At 52.2% G+C, this 26,255-nt stretch overlaps 1 protein-coding gene across 1 annotated transcript in view; it reads left to right on the top strand.

Annotated features, from left to right (window-relative positions):
* Positions 1–26,255, top strand: part of Vipr2 (vasoactive intestinal peptide receptor 2) — an 81,916-nt gene that overhangs the window by 50,813 nt on the left and 4,848 nt on the right. Inside the window, exons 5-10 of the mRNA XM_042701022.1 lie at positions 14,157–14,254; positions 15,542–15,683; positions 22,171–22,321; positions 23,608–23,668; positions 25,280–25,349; positions 25,821–25,912. Coding sequence (XP_042556956.1) covers positions 14,157–14,254; positions 15,542–15,683; positions 22,171–22,321; positions 23,608–23,668; positions 25,280–25,349; positions 25,821–25,912 — 614 coding nt within the window. The remainder of the gene's footprint in view (positions 1–14,156; positions 14,255–15,541; positions 15,684–22,170; positions 22,322–23,607; positions 23,669–25,279; positions 25,350–25,820; positions 25,913–26,255) is intronic.

Here is a 26,255-nt window from a genome sequence, read left to right on the forward strand (position 1 = left end):
CCTCGGGTGGGCAGTTTTGTGAATGGTTTGATTAAGTCTGGAATCTTCTCCTAGCCCAAGGTCATGACCTTGCAGAAAGCTACCCACATCAGTGTTTTCCAGGGACCTTGCATGGAATAGCACTTGCAAAAAAAAAAACTGTCAGAACAACATCAGATTAAGAGAATGACTGTCAAGCAACAGGCACTTAGGCAGCAGTGCTTTGGTTCTGATGGGAGTTTGTTAGGGTGTTGTGTTATCACTGGGACCGCAGCACCTTTGTCACAAGCATGGCCCTCAGGCTGGCCTCTCCATCTGACAGAGTGGCCCCACACAAGCATATCTTGATAAGGACAGAGTGCAAAACCTATCACACTTGCTAGGAGTCCTCTAGAATTCCTAAGTTCATTAGACATCAAAGACTTCATTAGAAGTAGATTCGGAAGCATTTATCAAAATATTTAAAAACTTGACTAAATAGAATCAAAGGGAATTGCCCATCTAAAGAAGTGAGAAAAGTCTCAAACGCGGATCCAAAAAGTTATGTTAGTTCTATAATAGAATGCAAGCAATGGAAGGGCTGAAACACAGGAAGTTATTTTGATAAAACATAGAATCTTTATTTCATTATGCAAAAGGCAAAATCCTTTTCAAAATGTTTCTTTTCTTTGCTGTTTTGTTCTATTGAGACAAGACCTTGCAATGTAGCCCAAACTGGCCTGGTTACATGCATGAACCACCAGGTCTAGTTCTCAGAATCGCTAGTCAGGAGCAGATCAAGTCTTCTGGAGCTTTGCCTCAATGGTAGTGCACTTGGCTAGCATGCTTGAGGGCCTGAGTTCCATTCCCAACACCAATCCAAAAAGAAAAACGAAGGGAGGGAGGGAAGGAGGGAGGGAGGGAGAGAGGGAGGGAGGGAGGGAGGGAGAAAGAAGAAGGAAGGGAGGAGAGAGAAAGAAAAAAAGGAAAGAGCACATCAGCACTCTGCCCTTTTAACCGAGAACAAATTCTGTTTTTGTCTGAGTGTGTTATTTCTCAAACCCTGGTTCTTCGGCCTTAGCCACTTGACCACATAGATTGTCTCTGTCATGCTTGGTGCTGCACTCTCTCCCACACGCATCTTTCTAAATGTGCAGATTCGTTTCTACAGTGTTCTGTAGATTGTCATGTTGGCTCTGGCTTTAAGAGTGAGCAGGATATGTATAATAATCCTCTGAGGATGCTTCAGTCTTCTAGCTAAAAGTAGATACACTTCTGCTCAACAAGTAGTGCGTCCGTATTTTATCTTTGGATTTACACCACCTTAATCCCCTTGTTTTTCATTTTCTTGTTAAGATATTTTGGAACATGGTTAACAATAAGAGTTGCATGTCTATATTATATGAGATGGTGGTATGTCTTTTGATTCTTGTATACAATATTCCTGTTTACCAAAAGATTACCCAGCTTGGAATTTGAAAAACATCTGGGTTAATTCCTGTTTCTCTGAGAGTTCTGGGAATTCTAACTTACGTGTCTACTTCTTGTTTACTAAGACAATTAATAGAGATCTTTTATATATTAATTTTGACTTACCACCCAGAAGTAGTATCCAAGACACAAGACATCAGATACCTCCCAGCTCTGGGCAGAGCCTGGCAGCCCACACGAGGTGTCAGCAGGAGTCAAATGCACCGCTCCGCTCACAGGCTTATGGCTGCAGAGCCTTTACCAGGCTTCCAGAGCTGGCTGGGGCATTGGGTCAAAAGCAAAGTAAGTCCAGCTTGAGTTTCACTGTTAGCTAGCAGGGATAAGGAAGAGTCCTAAACTTGACACAGGATCTGCAAAGGCCACCTGTAGAATTCCAGCTATCATGGAGTGTGCCTGAATTAAATGAAAGCCTGTCTTATGCCTGAAGCTGAGCTACTGGAAATAAGCCGGCTGTGTTCTCTGAGTGTCCTTATAGCCATACAGAAGCCCTATCTACTCCCAGTACTCCAGGGACATCACAAATGTCTGCCCAGTAGGGACAAGTAACAAGCTGAAAGCTTTCCTACATATCTTTTTGTCTCTTTCTGTTTGCTTAAGGAAAACTTCTTGTGGAATTCTCATCATAAGAACGACCTGGGGGCTGGGATGTAGCTCAGTGGCAAAGCACTTGCCTAGCAAGTGTAACATCCTGGGCTCAATCCCCAGTACCAAAAAAGAAATGACAAACAAACAAAAGAATGACCTATGAGGATATGATCTTGGTCCAGGCTGCTATAACAAAACACATCAGCCTGGTGTCTTGCAAACGACAAAGCTGATTTCTCCCTGTTCTCCGGCACTGGCAGACTCGGTTTCAGGGGTTCCTGCTCACAGACAGCTGCTGCCTCTCATGCAGGGTGGGGCCTCCTTTCTAAAGACACCAGTCCTCAGTAGCAGCTTGCTTGGGTCGTGGCCTGCTCCCTAAGCTCTGCCTCCTAACCCTGGCGTCTTAAAGTTATGGATTCAATGTGGGGGGGGGGGGGGGGTTAGAGACCAAGGCCACGGCACCCAACAACATAACATTTCATTTATTTCGTTATCCACTCCTGAACAAGCACAGTTATCTTAGTTTTGCCTTTTGCGGATTCGCAATGGTGCTGAAAGGGTTCCCATGCCATTGTTAAGTTTTGCTTGGTCTCAGCTTCTTTCCTTTGCCAGTTCAATGGGAATGTTCTCCTGCTTTGCATGCCCAGAGCTTTCCCTCACTTCGTGAGGCACATGTGTTTTCTCCTATGGCCTTCAGAGTTTGTTTAAGGTACATCTTGTGCAAATAAAACTCTATTTGTCTTGCACTTAATGGCTTCTTCCTCTGCTTTTACACTTTGGCCTTCTGCACTTGAAAAGCAGATACTTGGCCACCTGTGTTTCCTTCTTAACTCTAGTACACTCGGAATGTATTTGCGGCTGGGTCTCAGGGTGTCTTAGCACTTACCACCAAGCCGCCCCAGACTTGCTGCCGCAGCCCTCACCCTGAACCCTGGGACTTACTGGCTGTATTCTGCCTCTTGTGAGTAGATAGAGCCTCCTTGTCCTAACAGCTGAGTCTCCTCACAGAGAAACCGTCCTTAACTCCCTTCCACACTTAGGACCAGGAGATTTAAAGCTTATGCCAAGCTAGTTTGCCATTTGTGCAGTTACACCACATGTGACCTGGTTAAACCTCGTTTGTGGTTTTATCACCTCTGCTTTTTTCTTTATTGATTTCATGGCTGTGTACTTGTCTATCCACCAGTATCCATTTTCTTGAGAGCTCTTGTTTTTTCCTATTTTTATCTTATACCAGTACAATTTGAAAAGCATTTTCTGTAGAAGCAGTTTCACACATCCCTAGCACTGGTGGGAAAATGCCCCAGGAGAGCTCTGCCCCCGTGTGTCTGGTCTGACGTGGGCTCTGAAGACCAGTCGGTGGCAGTCCTTAGATGACCCGAGCGGCTGAGTGATGTCTGAGCACCGTGCCCGGGCAGTGGCAGTGTGGCGCCTGGAACTCACATCCTCCTCACGGAGTTCCCAGAAAGATTCTAGAATTCTGTCCAACTAAAGAGTCCAATGAGGGTGACCAAATGTCTTCTGAAGCAACAGGTCTCCACCGCCCTGTGTAAATTGTGCTGACCATAATTCCCTGTCATCTTTGCATACGGAGATCTGCTCATCTGCTCAATGTGTGTGTGTGTGGTTCCATTTTTCTAAACATACTTCTAACATGATTTTATTGCATCCCAGATACTTTAAGATTTTTCTTCTGTGCAGATAGGTGAAATTAGCCCCAGATTGTTCTGTTTATTTTAGTCTTTCTTTTGTGTTTGTTCAGTGGGAACATCAGATTATGCTCCTTCCTGATGACTGTTCCAGGCAGGAGCCTGTAACAACTTTTGTATCCCAGAAGTTACTTGTTTCTCCTTGAAAGAAAGACCTCCTATGAAAATGGCCAGTCTCAGCAACAGTTTTACAGATTGTTTCAACTTTTAAAAACACCACAGTGGGGCTGGGAAGGTGGCTCAGTGGTAGAGCGCTTGCCTCGCATGCATGAGGCCCTGGGTTCGGTTCCCCAGCACCACATAAGCAGAAAAGGCTGGAAGTGGCGTTGTGGCTCAAGTGGTAGAGCACTAGCCTTGAGCTGAAGAGCTGAGGGACAGCGCCCAGGCCCAGAGTTCAGGCCCCATGGCCAAAAAACAACACCACCTCCTCCATAGTGGTTATTAGTATTCAAGGACTTTCTTTCAACCAATCTTGGTTTTATTCTCAACCAGCTTATTACCTGTTTCTGTGAAGTTTTTTTTTTTTTTTTAGCTTAATCTTCTGGAAACATTTATTACATACTTGCTAATTCCCAGAAACTGTAGTGAATGCTTTTTTTTTTTAATTTAATTTTATTTTATTTGAGAACATACTGTACAGAGGGGTTACAATTACATGGGCAGGATAATGCGTACATTTCTTACCAAGCATTGCAGCCTCCTCCTTTGGTTTACCCTTCACCTCCCTTCCCAACCTCCCCCCTCCCCCCCACCCAATCCTTCCCCCCCTCCCCCCCACCCAATCCTTCCCCCCCTCCCCCCCACACCGACATTGTAAAGCTCGTTTTTGACATGACATTTTGTACTTCTCATTGTTGCAACAGGTCCACCTGAATCCTTAAATGACTTGTTTGTCCCCATCTCCTCCACAAGTTATACTGACATCAAATATAGTGAAAGCGGGGGTTACACTGTGGGGGAGGGACATACAAAGCAACAAAGAAATAATCTTATAAATGCGTTAGAAGCACATGCATGAAAGAAAAAAAACATTAAAATACATATTTAAGGGTTCGTTTTCCTAACATCACATTATCTGATCTTTTCCGCTTGACTCAGACATATACTAGATATTGCAAATAAGGGAAACCATGGGACCTATGTTTCTTTGGGCCTGGCTTACTTCACTTAATATAATTTTTTCCAAGCCTTTCCATTTCCTAACAAATGGGGAAATGTCATTCTTTCTGATGGAGGCATAGAATTCCATTGTGTATATATACCACATTTTCTTGATCCATTCATCTACTGAGGGGCATCTGGGTTGGTTCCATATCTTAGCTATGGTAAATAATGCTGCTATAAACATAGTTGTGCTGGTAGCTTTAGTGTGGTCTTGTTTGTAAACATTTGGGTAAATGCCCAAAAGTGGGATTGCTGGGTCATAGGGGAGTTCTATGTGAAGTCTTTTGAGGAACCTCCATACTGCTTTCCAAAGTGGTTGAACAAGTTTACATTCCCACCAACAATGAAGTAAGGTTCCTTTCTGTCCACATCCCCTCCAGCATCTGTTGTTGTTAGAGTTCTTGATTTTTGCCGTTCTAACTGGAGTGAGGTGATATCTCAATGTTGTTTTGATTTGCATTTCTTTTATGGCTAGGGATGTTGAACATTTCTTCATGTGTCTATTGGCCATCCTTCTTTCTTCTTCAGAGAAGTTTCTCTTTAAGTCTTCAGCCCACTTATTTATTGGGCAGTTGTTTCTTTGAGGATTTGTTGTTGGGGGGTTTAATTTTTTGAGTTCCAAGTATATTTTAGATATGAGACCCTTGTCCGTTGTATGGCTAGTAAAGATCTTCTCCCAATCCGTGGGCTTTCTATTGATCTTGCTAGCTATGTCATTTGCCCTGCAGAAGCTCTGCAACTTTATGCAATCCCATTTGTCCAACCTTTCTTTGATTTGTTGTGTTTCCGGGTCTCTATTCAGAAAATTTCGGCCTGAGTCAAGGAGACCTAGGGTTTCTCCTATTCCATCCTGTAATGTTTTCAGAGTGTCTGCTTTGAGTTCAAGGTCTTTGATCCATTTGGAGTTGATTCTGGTGCAGGGTGATATATAAGGATCTAGCTTTAGTTTTCTACATGTAGTTAACCAATTTTGCCAGCACCATTTACTGAAGAGGCTGTCTTTCTTCCATTGTATTGTTTTAGCTCCCTTATCGAAGATTAGATGGCTATAGGTCTGTAGGTTCATTTCTGGGTTTTCAATTCTATTCCATTGGTCCTGAGGTCTGTTCTTATGCCAATACCAAGCTGTTTTGATTACTATGGCTTTATAGTAGAGTTTGAAATTTGGTATTGATATTCCTCCAGCAGTGTTCTTTCCGTTGAGGAGCGTTTTTGCTATTCGGGGTCTTTTATTGTTCCATATGAATTTTTGGATTCCCTTTTCTATTTCCTTGAAGAATGAGGGTGGAATTTTGATAGGTATTGCATTGAATTTGTAGATAGCCTTGGGAAGTATTGCCATTTTCACGATGTTAATCTTTCCAATCCAGGAGCATGGGAGGTTTTGCCATTTTTTAAGTTCTGTGTTGATTTCCTTTTTCAAGATTTTAAAGTTTTCATCATAGAGGTCCTTCACTTCTTTACTTAAGTTAATTCCTAGGTATTTTATTTTTTGTGGTGCTATTACAAATGGAGTTGCTTTCCTGCTTTCAGTCACACTTTTCTCATTGTTGGCATACAGAAAAGCCATTGATTTTGGGGGGTTAATTTTATAACCTGCTACTTTGCCAAAGTTTTAAATCAGCTTGAGTAATTTGGGAGTGGAGTCTATGGGATTCTTTAAGTACAAGATCATGTCATCTGCAAAGAGGGAGAGTTTTATTTCTTCTTTCCCTATTTGGATCCCCTTTATGTCTGCATTTTGTCTTATTGCTGTAGCTAGGCATTCTAATACTAGATTGAAGAGAAGTGGAGAGAGGGGGCATCCTTGTCTTGTTCCTGAGTTAAGAGGAAATGGCTTTAGTTTTTCACCATTGAGTATAATGCTGGCTGTAGGTTTGTCATATACAGCCTTTATTGTATTGAGGAATGTTCCATGGATTCCTAATTTTTCCAAAACCTTCATCATAAAGGGGTGTTGGATCTTGTCGAATGCTTTTTCTGCATCTATTGAGATAACCATGTGGTTCTTATTCTTGCTCCTGTTGATGTGATGAATAATATTAATTGATTTGCGTATATTGAACCAGCTTTGCATCTCTGAAATGAATCCTGTTTGATCGTGGTGTATGATTTTTTGGATGAATTGTTGAAGTCGATTGGCCAAAATTTTGTTGAGAAGTTTTGCATCAATGTTCATCAAAGAAATGGGTCTATAGTTCTCTTTCTTTGATGAGTCCCTGCCTGGTTTTGGGATGAGGGTTATGATGGCTTCATAGAATGTGTTCGGTAGTGAGCTGTCTCTTTCAATTTCATTGAAGAGTTGGAGGAGAATTGGTGTGAGCTCTGCTTTGAAGGCCTTGTAAAATTCCGCTGTAAAACTGTCTGGTCCTGGACTTTTCTTAGCTGGGAGGTCTCTTATTGCTGTTTCTATTTCAATGCTTGATATGGGCCTGTTAAGATAGTTTAACTCATCTTGGTTTAGTTTGGGCATGTCAATATTTGCTAGGAAGAGGTCCATTTCTGTCAAGTTCTCAAACTTATTAGCATAAAGTTTTGAGAAGTATTCCCTTATAATGTTCTGAATCTTGGTTGTTTCTGTGGTGATGTTTCCATTCTCATCTCTGAGTTTATTAATTTGGGTGTGTTCTCTTCTTTTTCTGATAAGATTAGCTAAGGGTCTGTCAATTTTGTTAAGTTTTTCGAAGAACCAACTCTTTGTTTTGTTGATTCTTTCTATAGTTTTTTTGGATTCTAATTCATTTAATTCTGATTTAATTTTGATTATTTCTTTCCGTCTACTGGATTGGAGTTTATCTTGCTGCTCTTTTTCAAGGAGGTTTAGATGTGTCATTAAATTGTTAGTTTCAGATCTCTCCAATTTGTTGATGTAGGAGCTCAGAGCTATAAACTTGCCTCTGAGTACTGCCTTTGCTATGTCCCAGAGGAGCTGGTAATTTGTGTGTTCATTTTCATTGAATAGCATGAACATTTGAATTTCCTTTCTAATCTCTTCCATGGCCCACTCATGATTCAGCAGTGTGTTGTTCAGCCTCCATGTGATACCGGACTTTCTTTGGTGGCTTTTGATGTTGAGTTCTAATTTTATTCCCTTGTGGTCAGAGAGAATGCAAGGTATAACTTCAATGTTTCTGAATTTAGACAAGTTTGCTTTGTGGCCTAAAATGTGGTCTATTTTAGAAAACGTTCCATGTGCTGCTGAGAAAAACGTGTATTCTGATGCTGCTGGGTGAAATGTTCGGTAGATGTCTGTTAAGTCTAGTTGATCTATGCAGCTGTTTAGATCTGCGGTTTCTCTGTTGAGTTTTTGCCGAGTTGATCTATCTAGTGGGGAGAGTGGTGTGTTAAAATCCCCAACAATTAATGTCTTTGTATCTATGTGGGATTTGAGGGAAAGTAGTGTTTCTTTGATAAATTTGGGTGCTCCATTGTTTGGCAAATAGATATTTAGAATTGTAATATCCTCCTGAAGGAGAGATCCTTTAATTAGTATGTAGCGACCTTCTTTATCTTTTCTCACAAATTTTAATTTGAAGTCTATTTTATGTGATATTAGGATTGCAACTCCCGCCTGTTTTGGGGGGCCGTTTGCTTGGTAGATTTTGTTCCAGCCTTTAACATTGAAAATGTATTTGTTTTTACGGGCAAGATGTGACTCCTGCAGGCAGCAGATAGAAGGGTCTTGTTTTTTAATCCAACTAGACAGTCTATGTCGCTTAATTGGAGAGTTCAGTCCGTTAACGTTAAGAGATAGGACTGAGAGGTATTTGGGAGTTCCTGCCATGTTATCCACCTTCTTGGGGACTGCAAAAACTGGGTTCTTCCTATGGTTCTTGGGTTCTCAGATTGGGTGCAGTTTCTTGGCCTTTATTGCAGTCTTGTTGGTTTTCTATGTGTAGGACATCTTTAAGAATCTTTCGTAGGGCTGGTTTGGTGGAGATGTATTGTTTCAATTTTTCTTTGCTATGGAAGGTTTTTATTTGGCCTTCAGTTATGAAGGAGAGTTTAGCTGGGTACAGTATTCTTGGTTGATAGTTGTTTGTTTTTAGGGCATGGCATACATCATTCCAGGCTCTTCTTGCTTTGATTGTGTCTGCTGAGAAATCTGAGGTGATTCTAATTGGTTTCCCTTTATAGGTGATTAATCTTCTCTCCTTGACAGCTTTAAGGAACTTTTCCTTGGTCTGAGTTGATCCTGTGTGGATTATAATGTGACGGTGGGATGTCCTATTCTGGTCTGGTCTATTTGGTGTTCTAAAGGCTTCTTGTATCTGAATAGGCCTATCTTTTTGCATGTTTGGGAAGTTCTCTGCTAGGATCCTGTTAAACAAATTTCCTAGACCATTAACTTCTGTTTCTAGGTACTCCTCTACACCCATTATCCTTAGATTAGGCCTTCTGATGGTGTCTTCCAGGTGTTGGATAGATCTATCATATTTCTTGGACTTGTCTTGGATGGTTGTATGTTCTTTCTCTATAATATCTAGGCTGTCTTCAATCCCTGAGATTCGATCTTCTGCATGGTCTAACCTGCTGTCAAGACTCTCCACTTTGTTTTTTATCTCTTTTCCTTCTAATTGGTCAGCTTTGATGGCTTCAAGTTCTTTGTTGAAGCTCTGTTTTAGGTCTTGTATGAGTTTCTTTACTTCCTTAATTTGGTGTTCAGTGTTTGTTCTCAAATCACTTAGTTGATTGGTTATGGTTTCTTTGGACTCCCATTCCTTCTGTTGGGTTCCATTCAGCATTCCCTTTGTGGTCTCCTTCTGTGAAGTTTTGACTGTTAGCCCAGCTACACTTTCTTTAATTAAAATGCATGAATGTGTTCAATTATTTTAGGTATTCATTTCTCAATTGTTTTGTCTTAGGGTTTCACAAACATGTCTAATGTATTATTAACCTGCACTAAACACTGCCTTGCAGGCTCTTTGTACACGTGTTCTGGTCTCCTCCCCTCCGTGAACACCTGCTGGGTACTGTGAGGCCTAGCCAGGGCTCCCAGTGCCGTCAGGAAAACAGAAGCTCTGAAGGGAAGCCACTCCTGGCGGTGGCTCACCTGACACTCTGGGCTAAGGGTGTGTTTCACTGATTTTGCTCTTTCAGAGGACTTTGAACCTCATAGTGCTGCGCATCATGTGTCTTTGCCCTTTGCTGCTGGGAGAATCTGGGGACTGTGTGGTCACAAGAGTCACGGGTGGCTGATGACAGCCAGAGAAACCCAAGCCCCTGGGCCAGAAGAGCCAAGCCGCCCGCAGGGCAGCGGCTATGGAGAGGGCTGTGCTTCAAGTCAGTTCTGAGGCCTGCTGAGCTCAGCTGCCCAGTGTCCCGCTGGCTCCACTGCCCTCTCTGCTGACCGGCAGTGAGCTTCTTGTTTTGGTTGGCAGGGCTGAGGTCTGAGCCGCATTTGGACAAGCTAGGCAAGTGTTCCACCACTGCGCTACATCCCATCTTTTGTGCTGCATTTTTTCCTGGTTAATTCTTTCTGTGTGGACCTCGGTTCATCAGAAGCTTTACTGGGTGTGTAAGTAAGGCCACTAGCGCACACTCAGACTGGACGCAGTGGCAGGAGGACAGTGTGACAAGGAGGCATCGACGTGGCCTGGGCCACTCAGGAGGCCCAGAGAACCGTGCGCTCGGCCTCCGTGTGTGACACTTCCTGAGGTCAGGGGGAGGCACTTTGTGAGCACCCTTGGCCTATCTGCCCAGTCCCCATCTGCCCAGTCCCCCGTCTGCCCAGTCCCCCGTCTGCCCAGTCCCCCGTCTGCCCAGTCCCCCGTCTGCCCAGTCCCCATCTGCCCAGTCCCTGTCTGCCCAGTCCCCCGTCTGCCCAGTCCCCCGTCTGCCCAGTCCCCCGTCTGCCCAGTCCCCATCTGCCCAGTCCCCATCTGCCCAGTCCCTGTCTGCCCAGTCCCCTGTCTGCCCAGTCCCCATCTGCCCAGTCCCCATCTGCCCAGTCCCCCGTCTGTCCAGTCCCCCGTCTGTCCAGTCCCCTGTCTGTCCAGTCCCCTGTCTGTCTAGTCCTGGTTGTCCAGTCCCCTGTCTGTCCAGTCCCCATCTGCCCAGTCCCCTGTCTGCCCAGTCCCCATCTGTCCAGTCCCCGGTCTGTCCAGTCCCCTGTCTGTCCAGTCCCCTGTCTGTCTAGTCCTGGTTGTCCAGTCCCCTGTCTGTCCAGTCCCCATCTGCCCAGTCCCCTGTCTGTCCAGTCCCCTGTCTGTCTAGTCCTGGTTGTCCAGTCCCATGTCTGTCCAGTCCCCATCTGCCCAGTCCCCTGTCTGTCCAGTCCCCTGTCTGTCTAGTCCTGGTTGTCCAGTCCCCTGTCTGTCCAGTCCCCTGTCTGCCCAGTCCCCATCTGTCCAGTCCCCTGTCTGTCCAGTCCCCTGTCTGCCCAGTCCCCATCTGCCCAGTCCCCATCTGCCCAGTCCCCATCTGCCCAGTCCCCCGTCTGCCCAGTCCCCATCTGCCCAGTCCCCTTTCTGTCCAGTCCCCTGTCTGCCCAGTCCCCTATCTGCCCAGTCCCCTGTCTGCCCAGTCCCCTGTCTGCCCAGTCCCCGTCTGCCCAGTCCCCATCTGCCCAGTCCCCATCTGCCCAGTCCCCTGTCTGCCCAGTCCCCGTCTGCCCAGTCCCCATCTGCCCAGTCCCCATCTGCCCAGTCCCCTGTCTGTCCAGTCCTGTCTGTCCAGTCCCCATCTGCCCAGTCCCCCGTCTGCCCAGTGCCCATCTGCTCAGTCCCCTGTCTGCCCAGTCCCCATCTGCCCAGTCCCCATCTGCCCAGTCCCCTGTCTGCCCAGTCCCCATCTGCTCAGTCCCCTGTCTGTCCAGTCCCCTGTCTGTCCAGTCCCCTGTCTGCCCAGTCCCCTGTCTTCCCAGTCCCCTGTCTGTCCAGCCCCCATCTTCCCAGTCCCCTGTCTGTCCTGTCCCCTGTCTGTCCAGTCCACCATCTGCCCAGTCCCCATCTGCCCAGTCCCCTGTCTGTCCAGTCCCCATCTGCTCAGTCCCCTGTGAAGCCATGCTGCCTGATGGGCGGGAGAGGAGCTGCAGAGAGGAGCTGTGCCCAGGGTTTGAGCCCTGGGACTGTGGCTCTGGACCAGTGGAGAATGAAAGAGTAGTTTCCGGCTCCCCCTCCTGCTCCCTCCACAGGAGCCAGTCATCAGGAAAGTCACAAGGAGTCCCGCAGCCTGGCATTGTCCCCGGCTTCTACTGGGCAGGGCCCAGCGTGGGGGCTGGGGGCACAGGCCTCCCTCCCACCCTGACTCAGGGGCGGGTGGTGAAGCTCCCATTGCCTAGATCAGATCTGCAGGGTCCCAGAGAGTTGCTTTCCTCAGAACACAGGAACACAAGGCCACTCTCTCAGCTTCTAAGCCAGCCACAGGCTGCTACTGCACGCTGTGCCCCCAGCCCCGCTGGCCTGGGGGGCTGGGGCCTCGTCCAGTGGGCTCACAGCCCTGACTCCATTCCTGCCGTGATGAATCCACCCCAGGCCCCGCTCCACGCACCAAGGGCCTTTCACCAATTGCCTTCACACGATACACGGCCTGTGGCATTCGTTTCCATAGGCCAGCGTTCACTGAAAACGGTTGAATCCTGCTAGATCAGTGTCCTCCAGGCCTGCTCAGTGGACTCTTGATTGAGGCTGGGGAAGGAGCAGCTCAGCCTTGGCTCTGACTAGGTCCTATGCCCTGAGTGTGCTCAGGGTGGGTTTGGAGACCCACAGCCGGTCCACCGTGTGAGGGAAAGATCAAGCGGATGAGAGGAGAGAAAGCAGGCAGGGACAGGCCTGTCAGGACAGGCTTTCGTCACCACCGCCAAGAAACACCACGTAGCGCCGAGCAGGCAGAGAAACAAGGAGTAAAGAGCATGGGGGTTGGGGTTTTAACACAGCGGAGTGTGAGAGTTTGTTGGAAATGTCCTGTTTGGGATTAATGGTAGGCATCGCTCGGACGCCGGCATCCTACAGATAGGGTCTCTTGCAGCGCCTCCTGCTTGTTTCAGATTGGCCCTGGTTGCTTCTCCATGCCAGGTCACATGGGAGCGTAGCTCGCTGCCATTGAGTTTCTTAGTGAATAAACAGTGAGGCTGTGGCTTCAAATGGCAGCTGCTTGCCTGCGCCTCCCGGCCAGGCCCAGGTCCTGTAAGCACCGGCCTCCACGCTGCCTCCTCGCCGCAGGCTGTGCCTGGCCACTCTGTTCTCTGCTGATGCCTTTGGGGTCCACTAGGGCTCAGCCCAGATCTAGCCTGCCGGTCAGTCTGCTGGCTCTGCCTTTCATTCTCATCTGTTAGGACCTGACCACTTCTCATCACCTTGTTTCAAACGGGTCCTGATGTCCCACAGGAGCTCGTACTCACCTTGGAGAAGACTTTGCTCTCCCTCCCCACTGGCCTTGCCCCCCTCCCTCCCCACCCCACCATCAAATCTCATTACTCTACAGCCTGTGTGTGTGTGTGTGTGTGTGTGTGCGCCCCGTGTGATGTGATCCCTTCTTGCCAGCTCTCCGCTATGGGATGTTTGTGCTGGTCAGCTCTCCGCTATGGGATGTTTGTGCTGGGCTGCTGTCCCTCCGTGCTGGGGCCGGCCATCTTCTATGGTTTGGCTGAATCACAGGTCACCTGTCAGTGCTACAGCCCAAACACCGCAGCTCCTGCGGGTCCATGGGCTGGGCAGCCAAGTCACCCGCACCCTGGCCCCAGGCGGACACCTCAAGAAAGCAGGGATGGAGGAAGGGGAGCCGGTTCCTGTGGCCCCGTCTGCTCCCAGAGGAGAAGACCCGTCCCTTGGAGGGCGGCGCTGTCGCAGAACCCAGGGCAGCCCTTCCATCCTTCCGTCCGTGCCTGATGAGTCTGGGTGAGAAGCGGGGAGCCTGGGTGCCTGAAACCCCAGAAAGCTCTAGGAGGTAGCAGTCCTGAGATGCTGGGGCTCGGCCTCTGGAAGAGGGCGCCTTTCTGTGCCAGGCCTGGGCCTCTGATGCCACCACGTGGTCTCTGGGGGTCAGAGGTCCCAGCCCACCTGCTGGGACAGGAAACACACCGGACCTTGGTTGTCTCACACTAATTTGTTCACAAAAATCATTCAGCCATTCACCGTGGGTGGTGAGAAAACAAAAGGTGAAGATCTCTCCTGGTTTGAGGTGGAGGCAGAATTCTAAGATAGCCTGGCTCCCGTTGTCCATGCAGTCCACAGGCAGACCCTCGGAGGTCTCGGACACCTTGATCTGATGTGCACCAGCCACTCACGGAAGCGTTTTCTCTCCGTGCAGATCACCTTCTATATTCTGGTGAAGGCCATTTACACCCTGGGCTACAGTGTCTCTCTGATGTCTCTCACAACAGGAAGTGTCATTCTTTGCCTCTTCAGGTAAGGCACAGAAACAAGAAGTTCTGCAACAAATACAAGAGGTTCTTTTGGCACCCCAAAGAGGCAGGAGACCTCCAGGCTGGAGACTCTCCTGTGCCAAGTCATAAAGTGCCCTTGGAGAATACTGGCAAGCAATGTGATGCTGACACAGACAGTTTAATCTAAATATTCTCCAGCTCTGTGTAGGCAGGTGATGTAGGCCTTGGATAGGAATTCAGTTCAGCTATCATTTATTAGATGAATAGACATTATGCAAATGCATGGAACTACAGAGGCAAAGTGATCTTGACCTTGCTTCCCAGAAGCTCCCACATGCTCAGTGGCGAGATGCTGCAACGTATCTGAGAGCCCTAAGTTGGGCATCAGTGTGCTTGGGTTCGAGTCCTGTGATCTCAGACAAGAGAGCTCTTCATAGCTCTATGTAGCTGTACAGTATAGATACTAATGGAGCCACATCAAAACCACTCCAGGCTGATTATTAATTATCTGAGGAGAGGACAAGGCGGTGTCTACTGTGGCCCTGTCTCAAAATAGAAGAGTGTAAAGAAGACTACAGGTGTGGTGTAAGTGTAGAGCATTTGCCTAGCAAAGCTATGAGTTCAGACCTGTTACACACACACACACACACACACACACACACACACAAATTCATATATGACACTGTGCCCACCTGACAAGTAGTGCTAAACAGAAAAAATCATTAGGATAAGATGTTGCCATGAGTGGAACAAATATCATAATGCCAAGCTCTGGTGGCTCATACCTATCATCCTAACTACTCAGCTGAGATCTAGGGATTGCAGTTCAAAGCCAGCCCCAGCAGGACAGTCTGTGAGACTCTTGTCTCCAACTAACCACAAAAACACAGAAGTAGAGCTGTGAGCATTGTAGTAGAGAGATGGTGTTGAGCAAAAATACTCACATTGTGTTGAAGCCCCAGGACCGGGTACTCTGAATGGAGACAGAAGAGAGAGCCCCGGCACCTGTGAGACACACCCAACACCTCACATCCCTGAGACACGCTCAACGTCCACAGACACACTCCCAGGTGGCTCTGACACCTAGCCTAAGGAAATAGTCTGAAATGGGGGAGATTTGTGTGCAACAAAATTTCATAATGAAAAACTGGAAGCAATCTAAAAGCACAATGATAATGGAATGGTTCTGGGGTGAGATTTGTTTAAAAAAACAAACATGAAGATGAATTCCACATGAGTATCTGGTGTCACAAATCCAGCTCTAATGGTTTCCCCTCTGATTTCCATCCTCCTCCGCTCTCTCCTCTAGGAAGCTGCACTGTACCCGGAACTACATCCACCTGAACCTGTTCCTCTCCTTCATCCTGAGAGCCATCTCGGTGCTGGTGAAGGACAGCATCCTCTACTCCAGCTCCGGCACATGGCACTGTCCTGACCAGCCATCCTCCTGGGTACGGCTGGCTTCGAAAGTTGGGTCTTCGGGGGCAGGGATGGAATGGGGAACAAAACCCACCGGTGACTCCTGACCCGAGCAGAGCCAGGTCAGAGCCGGCTCAAGGGCCACACAGAGGCCAGAGGCCCAGCCCACCCCCTGGGGCTGGACCATCAAAGGCCCTGAGCTGTGACCCCAGCAGACCTGGACAGAGAGTAGTAGTTCCCAGGGAAATCCTGACTTAGACAAATGCACATTTGGTCTAAATCATCCAGCTTCAATGCTACCGGACGAAATCGGTCTGTCCTGCGACTAAATCCCATGCAGACTGGCCTGGATGTGCAGCCATGCATGCATGGTTCCGGCGCTTGATACCAGGCGGGGAAGTGGCCTCCTGCGCTGTCCTTGTATGGCTCTGTGTGTGGTGGTGACCACTGGATGCTTAGTACCCGGTCAGGCCAGACTCGCTCAGCACATAGTTACTGAGTCCCTCCTAGATGCGATTGTTCCCAAGGGTTTGATGATGCCTAGCACTGCACATATGGGACAGTGGTGTAGCTCTCTTGGTCTGATGCTGAGTCCAGGACTCAGCCTGTGCCTCCCACATGCTGGGAGCCCAGCCCCCGGGCTTGGGAAGCCTGTGTCCTGCCTGTCTGAGCAGGAGCTGGGGCAGATAATGGGACCTGATGGGCCCAAGCCTGCAGAGTCATGGACAACTAAATGCGCTTTGCCTGCCAATGCGGGTGACTGGGCGCAAAGCCCAGAGCACGTCATAATGATCACACTGGGGAGGGCTTTGACCACAGCATGGGTCCGAGGAAGGGCAGAGAGAACCGTGAGCAAACATCAAAAAATGTGCCTGTGCATGCCCTGTGCATGACAACACAAAGCCATGCACACATGTAGAACACACAGGAACTCACACCCTCACACATGCACGGACACTCACACAGAAGGTCCCAGGCAGGACCCAGGTCTCCAGAAACAGTTGTTGACTGGCCACATCTGCTCCTCATTGTGTGGGACAGGATGGGAGGTGGATGCTGTGGACAGCAAGGTCAGGAGAGGGTCCAGGGCTCACAGACCTCCATCTTCATGGACAGTGAGTTCAGGAGAGGGTCCAGGGCTCACAGAACTCCATCCTCATGGACAGCGAGCTCAGGAGAGGGTCCAGGGCTCACAGAACTCCATCCTCATACAGTGAGCTCAAGAGAGGGTCCAGGTCTCACAGACCTCCATCCTCATGGACAGTGAGCTCAGGAGAGGGTCCAGGGCCCACAGACCTCCATCCTCATGGACAGTGAGCTCAGGAGAGGGTCTGAGGCCCACAGACCTCCATCCTCATGGACAGTGAGCTCAGGAGAGGGTCCAGGGCCCACAGACCTTCATCCTCATGGACAGTGAGCTCAGGAGAGGGTCCAGTGCTCACAGAACTCCATCCTCATGGACAGCGAGCTCAGGAGAGGGTCCAGGGCCCACAGACCTCCATCCTCATGGACAGCGAGCTCAGGAGAGGGTCCAGGGCCCACAGACCTCCATCCTCATGGACAGCGAGGTCAGGAGAGGGTCCAGGGCCCACAGACCTCCATCCTCATGGACAGTGAGCTCAGGAGAGGGTCCAGGGCTCACAGACCTCCATCCTCATGGACAGTGAGCTCAGGAGAGGGTCCAGGGCCCACAGACCTCCATCCTCATGGACAGTGAGTTCAGGAGAGGGTCCAGTGCTCACAGACCTCCATCCTCATGGACAGTGAGTTCAGGAGAGGGTCCAGGGCTCACAGACCTCCATCCTCATGGACAGTGAGCTCAAGAGAGGGTCCAGGGCCCACAGACCTCCATCCTCATGCAGTGAGGTCAGGAGAGGGTCCAGTGCTCACAGACCTCCATCTTCATGGACAGTGAGCTCAGGAGAGGATCCAGGGCCCATAGACCTCCATCCTCATACAGTGAGCTCAGGAGAGGGTCCAGGGCCCACAGACCTCCATCCTCATGGACAGCGAGGTCAGGAGAGGGTCCAGGGCCCACAGACCTCCATCCTCATGGACAGTGAGTTCAGGAGAGGGTCCAGGGCTCACAGACCTCCATCCTCATGGACAGCGAGCTAAGGAGAGGGTCCAGGGCTCACAGAACTCCATCCTCATGGACAGTGAGCTCAGGAGAGGGTCCAGTGCTCACAAAACTCCATCCTCATGGACAGCGAGCTCAGGAGAGGTCCAGGGCCCACAGACCTCCATCCTCATGCAGTGAGGTCAGGAGAGGGTCCAGTGCTCACAGACCTCCATCCTGATGGACAGTGAGCTCAGGAGAGGGTCAAGGGCCCACAGACCTCCATCCTCATGGACAGCGAGCTCAGGAGAGGGTCCAGGGCCCACAGACCTCCATCCTCATGGACAGCGAGCTCAGGAGAGGGTCCAGGGCCCACAGACCTCCATCCTCATGGACAGTGAGGTCAGGAGAGGGTCCAGGGCCCACAGACCTCCATCCTCATGGACAGTGAGCTCAGGAGAGGATCCAGGGCCCACAGACCTCCATCCTCATGGACAGCGAGCTCAGGAGAGGGTCCAGGGCCCACAGACCTCCATCCTCATGGACAGTGAGGTCAGGAGAGGGTCCAGGGCCCACAGACCTCCATCCTCATGGACAGTGAGCTCAGGAGAGGATCCAGGGCCCACAGACCTCCATCCTCATGGACAGCGAGGTCAGGAGAGGGTCCAAGGCCCACAGACCTCCATCCTCATGGACAGTGAGTTCAGGAGAGGGTCCAGGGCCCACAGACCTCCATCCTCATGGACAGTGAGTTCAGGAGAGGGTCCAGGGCTCACAGACCTCCATCCTCATGGACAGTGAGCTCTGGAGAGGGTCCAGGGCCCACAGACCTCCATCCTCATGGACAGTGAGGTCAGGAGAGGGTCCAGGGCCCACAGACCTCCATCCTCATGGACAGCGAGCTCAGGAGAGGGTCCAGGGCTCACAGAACTCCATCCTCATGGACAGTGAGCTCAGGAGAGGGTCCAGTGCTCACAGAACTCCATCCTCATGGACAGCGAGCTCAGGAGAGGTCCAGGGCCCACAGACCTCCATCCTCATGCAGTGAGGTCAGGAGAGGGTCCAGTGCTCACAGACCTCCATCCTGAAGGACAGTGAGCTCAAGAGAGGGTCCAGGGCCCACAGACCTCCATCCTCATGGACAGTGAGCTCAGGAGAAGGTCTGAGGCCCACAGACCTCCATCCTCACGGACAGCGAGCTCAGGAGAGGGTCCAGGGCCTACAGACCTCCATCCTCATGGACAGTGAGGTCAGGAGAGGGTCCAGGGCCCACAGACCTCCATCCTCATGGACAGTGAGCTCAGGAGAGGATCCAGGGCCCACAGACCTCCATCCTCATGGACAGCGAGGTCAGGAGAGGGTCCAAGGCCCACAGACCTCCATCCTCATGGACAGTGAGCTCAGGAGAGGGTCCAGGGCCCACAGACCTCCATCCTCATGGACAGTGAGTTCAGGAGAGGGTCCAGGGCCCACAGACCTCCATCCTCATGGACAGTGAGTTCAGGAGAGGGTCTAGGGCTCACAGACCTCCATCCTCATGGACAGTGAGCTCTGGAGAGGGTCCAAGGCCCACAGACCTCCATCCTCATGGACAGTGAGGTCAGGAGAGGGTCCAGGGCCCACAGACCTCCATCCTCATGGACAGCGAGCTCAGGAGAGGGTCCAGGGCTCACAGACCTCCATCCTCATGGACAGTGAATTCAGGAGAGGGTCCAGGGCCCACAGACCTCCATCCTCATGAACAGCGAGCTCAGGAGAGGGTCCAGGGCCCACAGACCTCCATCCTCATGGACAGTGAGTTCAGAAGAGGGTCCAGGGCCCACAGACCTCCATCCTCATGGACAGCGAGCTCAGGAGAGGGTCCAGTGCTCACAGACCTCCATCCTCATGGACAGCGAGCTCAAGAGAGGGTCCAGGGCCTCCATCCTCATGGACAGCGAGCTCAGGAGAGGGTCCAGGGCCCACAGAACTCCATCCTCATGGACAGTGAATTCAGGAGAGGGTCCAGGGCCCACAGACCTCCATCCTCATGAACAGCGAGCTCAGGAGAGGGTCCAGGGCTCACAGACCTCCATCCTCATGGACAGCGAGTTCAGGAGAGGGTCCAGGGCCCACAGACCTCCATCCTCATGGACAGTGAGTTCAGGAGAGGGTCCAGGGCTCACAGACCTCCATCCTCATGGACAGCGAGCTCAGGAGAGGGTCCAGGGCTCACAGACCTCCATCCTCATGGACAGCGAGGTCAGGAGAGGGTCTAGGGCCCACAGACCTCCATCCTCATGGACAGTGAGTTCAGGAGAGGGTTCAGGGCCCACAGACCTCCATCCTCATGGACAGCAAGCTCAGGAGAGGGTCCAGGGCCCACAGACCTCCATCCTCATGGACAATGACGTCAGGAGAGGGTCCAGGGGTCACAGCCTGCACTGTCTGTCCCTCATCCTGCAGGATGTCTGATCCATGTCCTTGCTCTGCGGGTGGCCACTGGCATGCAAGACTCCAGGCTCACTCATTTAAGCCATCCTAGGTCTCACCCTCAGAGTCCCTGCACGGCTTCTCCGTGTGCGGTGCCTGTACTTGGGGGAAGTAGAGCTGCTGACTTGCAAGGTCTCGGGCAGCTACGGGGCAGCCCTGTGGAGAGAGGCCCAAACACTTGTTTGAGCACTGTTGCGTGTTTCTTGCTTCTTGTTATTCTGTGATCAAGGCATGAGTCAGTCTGGCATCTGGTAAGGGTTCCCTTTGCCCTCCGTGGTGGAGCTTGCTAGCCTCTCCCAGCCTGCTGCCAGCCCCGCCTCCCCCCCCCCCCCCGCCCCAGATACAAGCCTGTGATAGAACTGCCTTCTACCTTGTCAGTGTCGTAGTCGTGTTTTTGGTTTCAGGCTTCCTGTCTTGATTGGGTGGCTTAAAGTTATGTCATTTTTAAGTAGCTGCACAGAGGGGTTTCCATTCAACATGTCATTTTCGGAATACCAAGGTCACCCCTTTATTTCTTTAGTGCACTGATTTGTGTGTTTCAAGATAGAGTAACTCGTCAAAGACAGAAAGATGCATTTGGATGGCATCAACAGCACCCAGAACCCTGTCTGCTAAAGGCCTGTAAATGTGTTTCACTGTTCAATGTGATGAGAAGTCATGAATCTGCATTGCTTTTCCTGCTTTTGTGGTGGGTGGTTGCAGCCGATTCGGTGGCCAAAGGCAGAGGTGACAGGGATTGTTCTCCGTCTTTCTCCACTTTGGAGAAAGGAGAAGTAAAGCGATGTGAGGCAGGTGGGAGTCGGGAGGGGCTGGGCCACATGGCTGCTGGGGGAAGCCCCTCACGGCCCAGGGAGCTCAGCTCAGAGCTCAGCACGATCCCCATAGGGAGGGTGTGGTGTGTGTGTGTGTGTGTGTGTGTGTGTGTGTGTGTGCTCACACCCACACACGTGTGCACACATAAGTATGTTCACCCCATGAGCAGGTAAAAAGCGTGCCCGCCCATGTGTGAAGCACTACACTTCCACCAGTGCATAAACGTGTCTGCTACATCTATACATCACACTGCCCCCAAATACAAGTATTTCCAGTGGATGTCGATTACCTATATTCCAACATCCATGGGTATGTATCTGCATAGATACAGAAAATTAAAAGAACGGAGTGGGAGGTGCTGTTCTCTGTAGCACGCTGTGACTGGAGTGGTGGAAGGAAGCGGACTGCGAGTTTGCCCTGAGGGGAAATCTCTGATGCATCTGGCTGCGCGAAAGGAGGTTTGAGAGACTGAATTGCTTGACTGTCATCTGCCCAGTGAAAACCCCTGCAAAACTCCAGGGGAAATAATTCATTGGATGTATCTTTCTCTTGCTTTTCCATCTCTAATTAATTTCCCCAAATTAAAACCTCTCTTTTACAACTGGGGAAACTGCAAGATTCTCTAAGGTCCTGATTCTGGCTGCCATTTTATCTTCCTAAACCTCTTGGCAACTGAACTACTACGAAGGGTGTTGGCGGCTGAGCCTCAGCCTTTCCTGTGCTCACCCCCAGCCGTAGGGACAAGGCTGAGGGGCTTCAGGTGCCGGGGCCCAGCCCTCCGGGCACAACCTGCCACGCTGTGCTCACTCCACCCTCAGCCAGCCATGTCCCGGGGAGGAGGGGGGAGCTTGAGTGGCTGTGGAGGAAGAGGATGGGGAGGCAGGCAGGTGCATGGACGGTGGGAGGAGCACCAGCTCCCGGCGTCAGAGGCCTGCTGGCCACAGGGCGTTTTCATCTCCATCTCTGGGGAGATCGGCCCGTGCAGGTGGGTTGGGCACCGTGTCTACCAAAGGCCTCCCTGCAGCACAGGGCATTCCTGGTCAAGGCCAGGGCCACGGTGTGGATGGCAGCCATCTTGAGCCAGACCGGGATGTCTGGATCCCCACCCTGCACAGCAGCTCTGCGGCCACAACTGCTCTGACCCAGGGGCATTCCCTCACTGTCTCTGGCTCCAGGTTGGCTGCAAGCTCAGCCTGGTGTTCTTCCAGTACTGCATCATGGCAAACTTCTACTGGCTCCTGGTAGAGGGGCTGTACCTGCACACCCTCCTGGTGGCCATCTTCCCCCCCAGCAGATGCTTCCTGGCCTACCTCCTCATCGGATGGGGTAAGCAGCCAGTCCGCTCCCCATCACCCCAAACCAGTGCTCTCAGACTTCAGCTCAGAACACATCGCAGGGTGGTGGTGTCTGGGCTGCATGGTTCTACATGCAGCACCGAATGTGTCTGGAACAAGGGCCTTGTTTAAAATTGCGTAGATCCTCATTACCCAAGTTCAGAGTGAGCTGCGAACAAGTAGCAGGATGGTTTATTCCCCTCCCCTCTTCCCAGCTACACCAACAGTGGGAAATCAGAGAGGAGCAGGTGACAGGAGCAGTCTGCCCAGAGCCAGCGTTGGAGGCCTGAGCACACAGACCTCAGGTGTCACTGATGCGGGGAGCGTTTCTCCGTCCTGCCTTCAGTCACACTCTCTGTTAGAGTAGTTGCAGCCCTGGACAGATTCTCCGAATTTCCTTCACTGTAGTAAGACGTGCCGAGTGCAAGCCTACACACACTTGCCAGGCCTCTGAAGACGGTTTCCTGTGGTCCGTGGCAGCTGTGGCGCCCAGCCCAGCTGCGGTGCTGCTGCTGGCTCACCAGGCCGGGCTAGGGCCCAGCCCAGCTGTGGTGCCCAGCCCAGCTGCGGTGCTGCCGCTGGCTGACCAGGCCAGGCCGGGGCCCAGCCCAGCTGCGGTGCTGCCACTGGCTCACCAGGCCGGGCCGGGACCCAGCCTAGCTGCGGGGCCCAGCCCAGCTGCGGTGCTGCCACTGGCTCACCAGGCCGGGCTAGGGCCCAGCCCAGCTGCGGTGCTGCCGCTGGCTGACCAGGCCAGGCCGGGGCCCAGCCCAGCTGCAGTGCTGCCGCTGGCTGACCAGGCCAGGCCGGGGCCCAGCCCAGCTGCAGTGCTGCCGCTGGCTGACCAGGCCAGGCCGGGGCCCAGCCCAGCTGCGGTGCTGCCACTGGCTCACCAGGCCGGGCCGGGGCCCAGCCCAGCTGCGGTGCCCAGCCCAGCTGCGGTGCTGCCACTGGCTCACCAGGCCAGGCCGGGGCCCAGCCCAGCTGCGGGGCCCAGCCCAGCTGCGGTGCTGCCGCTGGCTCACCAGGCCGGGCTGGGGCCCAGCCTAGCTGCGGTGCCCAGCCCAGCTGCGGTGCTGCCGCTGGCTCACCAGGCCAGGCCGGGGCCCAGCCCAGCTGCGGGGCCCAGCCCAGCTGCGGTGCTGCTGCTGGCTCACCAGGCCAGGCCGGGGCCCAGCCCAGCTGCGGTGCTGCTGCTGGCTCACCAGGTCGGGCCCCAGCTGCGGTGCTGCTGCTGGCTGACCAGGCCGAGCAGGGCTCACTGCTTTCTTCCTGCAGGCATCCCCACTCTCTGCACAGCTGCGTGGACAGCAGCCAGGCTCGCTCTGGAAGACACGGGGTGAGTGCAGGGCCTACCCCCGCCCCGACACAGGCCCACTGTGCTGGCCCTAGGAAGCTAGAGGCCCTGGAGGGTGAGGACAGGAAGCGGGAAGCCCCCATAGGCATCAGGACGTTGGCAGCACTCAGCGCCCGTGGGAGGAGGCGGTGGGCGTCCACGGGGGTGGGTGTTGGGAGAAGGGCACGTATGAGAGTCAGAATGAAGCCAGGCCTGCAGCAGGGCTCACACTGGGACAGGCCAGGGGGAGACAGGGGAGCTATAGTGTCCACAGCAGAGCGGGCGGGCGCAGCACTCACCCCTGCTAAGTGCGCCCAAGAGGTGGAGAGCTGGCTGTGACCTGCATGGGCCTCAGCTGCTTCTGGTGCTCAGAGGCCTCATCACGGGCCCGCGTTGTGGCTCAATCCATGGAGCATGTGACCCTGACCCCAAACACAGACTCTGTGCTGTCCCCAGCCCAGAAGTGGCCGGAAGCAGGCCCGCCCACCTTGGATAGGTCTAAAGCAACCGAGTATTAATGGGACTTTGTGGGCTGGGCACCGTCTTCACCCAGGGGTGGGCTGCCGGCTGGGGTCGGCTGGTAGACTCCCCCCTCCCACCGGCTCCTGAGTGACGTCTGCCAGCTCAGCCGCCAGGAAAGTCCCCACGGGACCAGACAGAACCAGCTGGAGTCCAGGATGCGGACACAGAGCTGCCCTCGACAGACAGCCCGCGTCCACGACAGGGCTGTGGGCAGGAGAAGGCATGGAGGCCGCTTACAAGAAGGCAGGCAAACGTCCTAATAGAGACAATCTTCACTATAAAAACCAAAAGTGGAATTACCAGCTGGGACTGGCTCACACCTCTAAGCCTAACTCAAAAGGCTGAGATCCAAAGAACTTCAGTTTACAGCCAGCCCAGACAGAAAACTCTGTGAGACTCCACCTCTGAAATAACAGCAAAAAGCAGGGCTGGAGGCATGGCTCAAGTGGTAGAGACCAAGCCAAACAAGCACAAAGCCCTAAGTTCAAACCTCAGTCCCACTAAGAAAGAGAGAGGAAGAATGGAAAGAAAGAAAGAAGGAAGGAAAGACAAAATAAAAAGAAGGAAAGGAAGAAAAGAAAGAAGGAGGGGAGGGAGAGAGAAAGTAAAAAGAAAGAAGGAAAGAAAGAAAAAAGAAAAGAATGGAAGGAGGAATGAGAAAGTAAAAAGAAAGAAAAGAATAATGAATGAAAAAAGAAAGGAGAGAGAGGAGAAATTACGGCTAGTGGGAAGGCCCAGCTGCACTTCCCTGGACTGCTCTGTAGGCAATTTTCAAGCCTTCATTTAAGATACAGATATAAACTACTGGGGGAATCATTTGGGAGAGAAAAGTTTCTTCACGGTGTCAGGTGCTAAGTCTGAGTCTGGGCCTCCCACTGTCTCTTGTCCATGCACTGGGGTGATGCTTCACATCTCCACATGGTGTCTAAGGAAGTGAGGTGGATGGGCAGATGGACAGACGGACAGACAGGCGCTGGGCCCAGCAAGGGAGGGGCTTGCCCCGCAGGCTCAGGTGAGATCCGGGCACAGCTGCCCACCTCCGCCTGGGTGGTCTGTGGAGGGGTCGAGACACGGGTCTCCATCTCTCCAAAGCTGCTGGGACACAAATGAGCACAGCACACCCTGGTGGGTCATCCGGATGCCCATCCTGACCTCTATTATAGTAAGTCGTGGCTTGTGGAGACAGCTCTGCTGTGCACACCTGGGCAGAGCACAGAGGCCAAATGCCTGGTCCACTCAGCCTTGCTAACAGAAGGGTTGAGAAGCCCCTAGTGTGGCCTCAGGGAGGAGGGGAGGGATGGAGGAGGGGCAGGAGGGGGTAGGAGGGGGTGGTGGGATGGCCTCAGGGAGGAGGGGCGGGGGTGGGTGGGGGGCGAGGGGGCCTCTGGAGAGCTTTGTGCTTCCTGCTCACATCCTGCTGTGCCGGCTGTGGATGCCTCATGTGGCGGTGGCCTTGGTGGCCTGGGTGGCCTGGGTGGCTGGGTGGCTTCCATGGCCTCAGTGGCCTCGGTGCCAGAAGCCAGTGCCAGGCTTGTAAGGGGTGTGCCACGGCCCCACCCGGGTCGGCAGGCCTGGAGGACGCCCACCCCCACCGTCTGGGAGCGGGCACCCACAGGGCATCTCCCACATGCAGGTCAACTTCTTCCTCTTCGTCAGCATCGTACGCATTCTGCTGCAGAAGCTGACGTCCCCCGATGTGGGCGGCAATGACCAGCCCCAGTACAGGTGAGTGCCTGCTGGCCCGCAGGACAGGGCGGTGGCCAGGCACAGGGGGCCAGAGGCTGCGCTGACTCACAGGTGAGCACCTGCTGGCCCGCAGGACAGGGCGGTGGCCAGGCACAGGGGGCCAGAGGCTGCGCTCACAGGTGAGCACCTGCTGGCCCGCAGGACAGGGCGGTGGCCAGGCACAGGGGGCCAGAGGCTGTGCTGACTCACAGGTGGCCGCAGAATAGTCTGTGCTGCGTCCTGGTCGGCTGGCCAAGAGGCCAAGAGGCAGGGCTCCGGTGGGCATGACGGACCGTGGGCCCTGCTCTTGCCTGGCTACAGACGCTGAAGCCAGCAGGCTACG

This window comes from Dipodomys spectabilis, unplaced genomic scaffold (genome assembly GCF_019054845.1).
Source record: "Dipodomys spectabilis isolate Male_0828 unplaced genomic scaffold, ASM1905484v1 ptg000277l, whole genome shotgun sequence".
In the NCBI taxonomy this organism is placed as follows: domain Eukaryota; kingdom Metazoa; phylum Chordata; class Mammalia; order Rodentia; family Heteromyidae; genus Dipodomys; species Dipodomys spectabilis.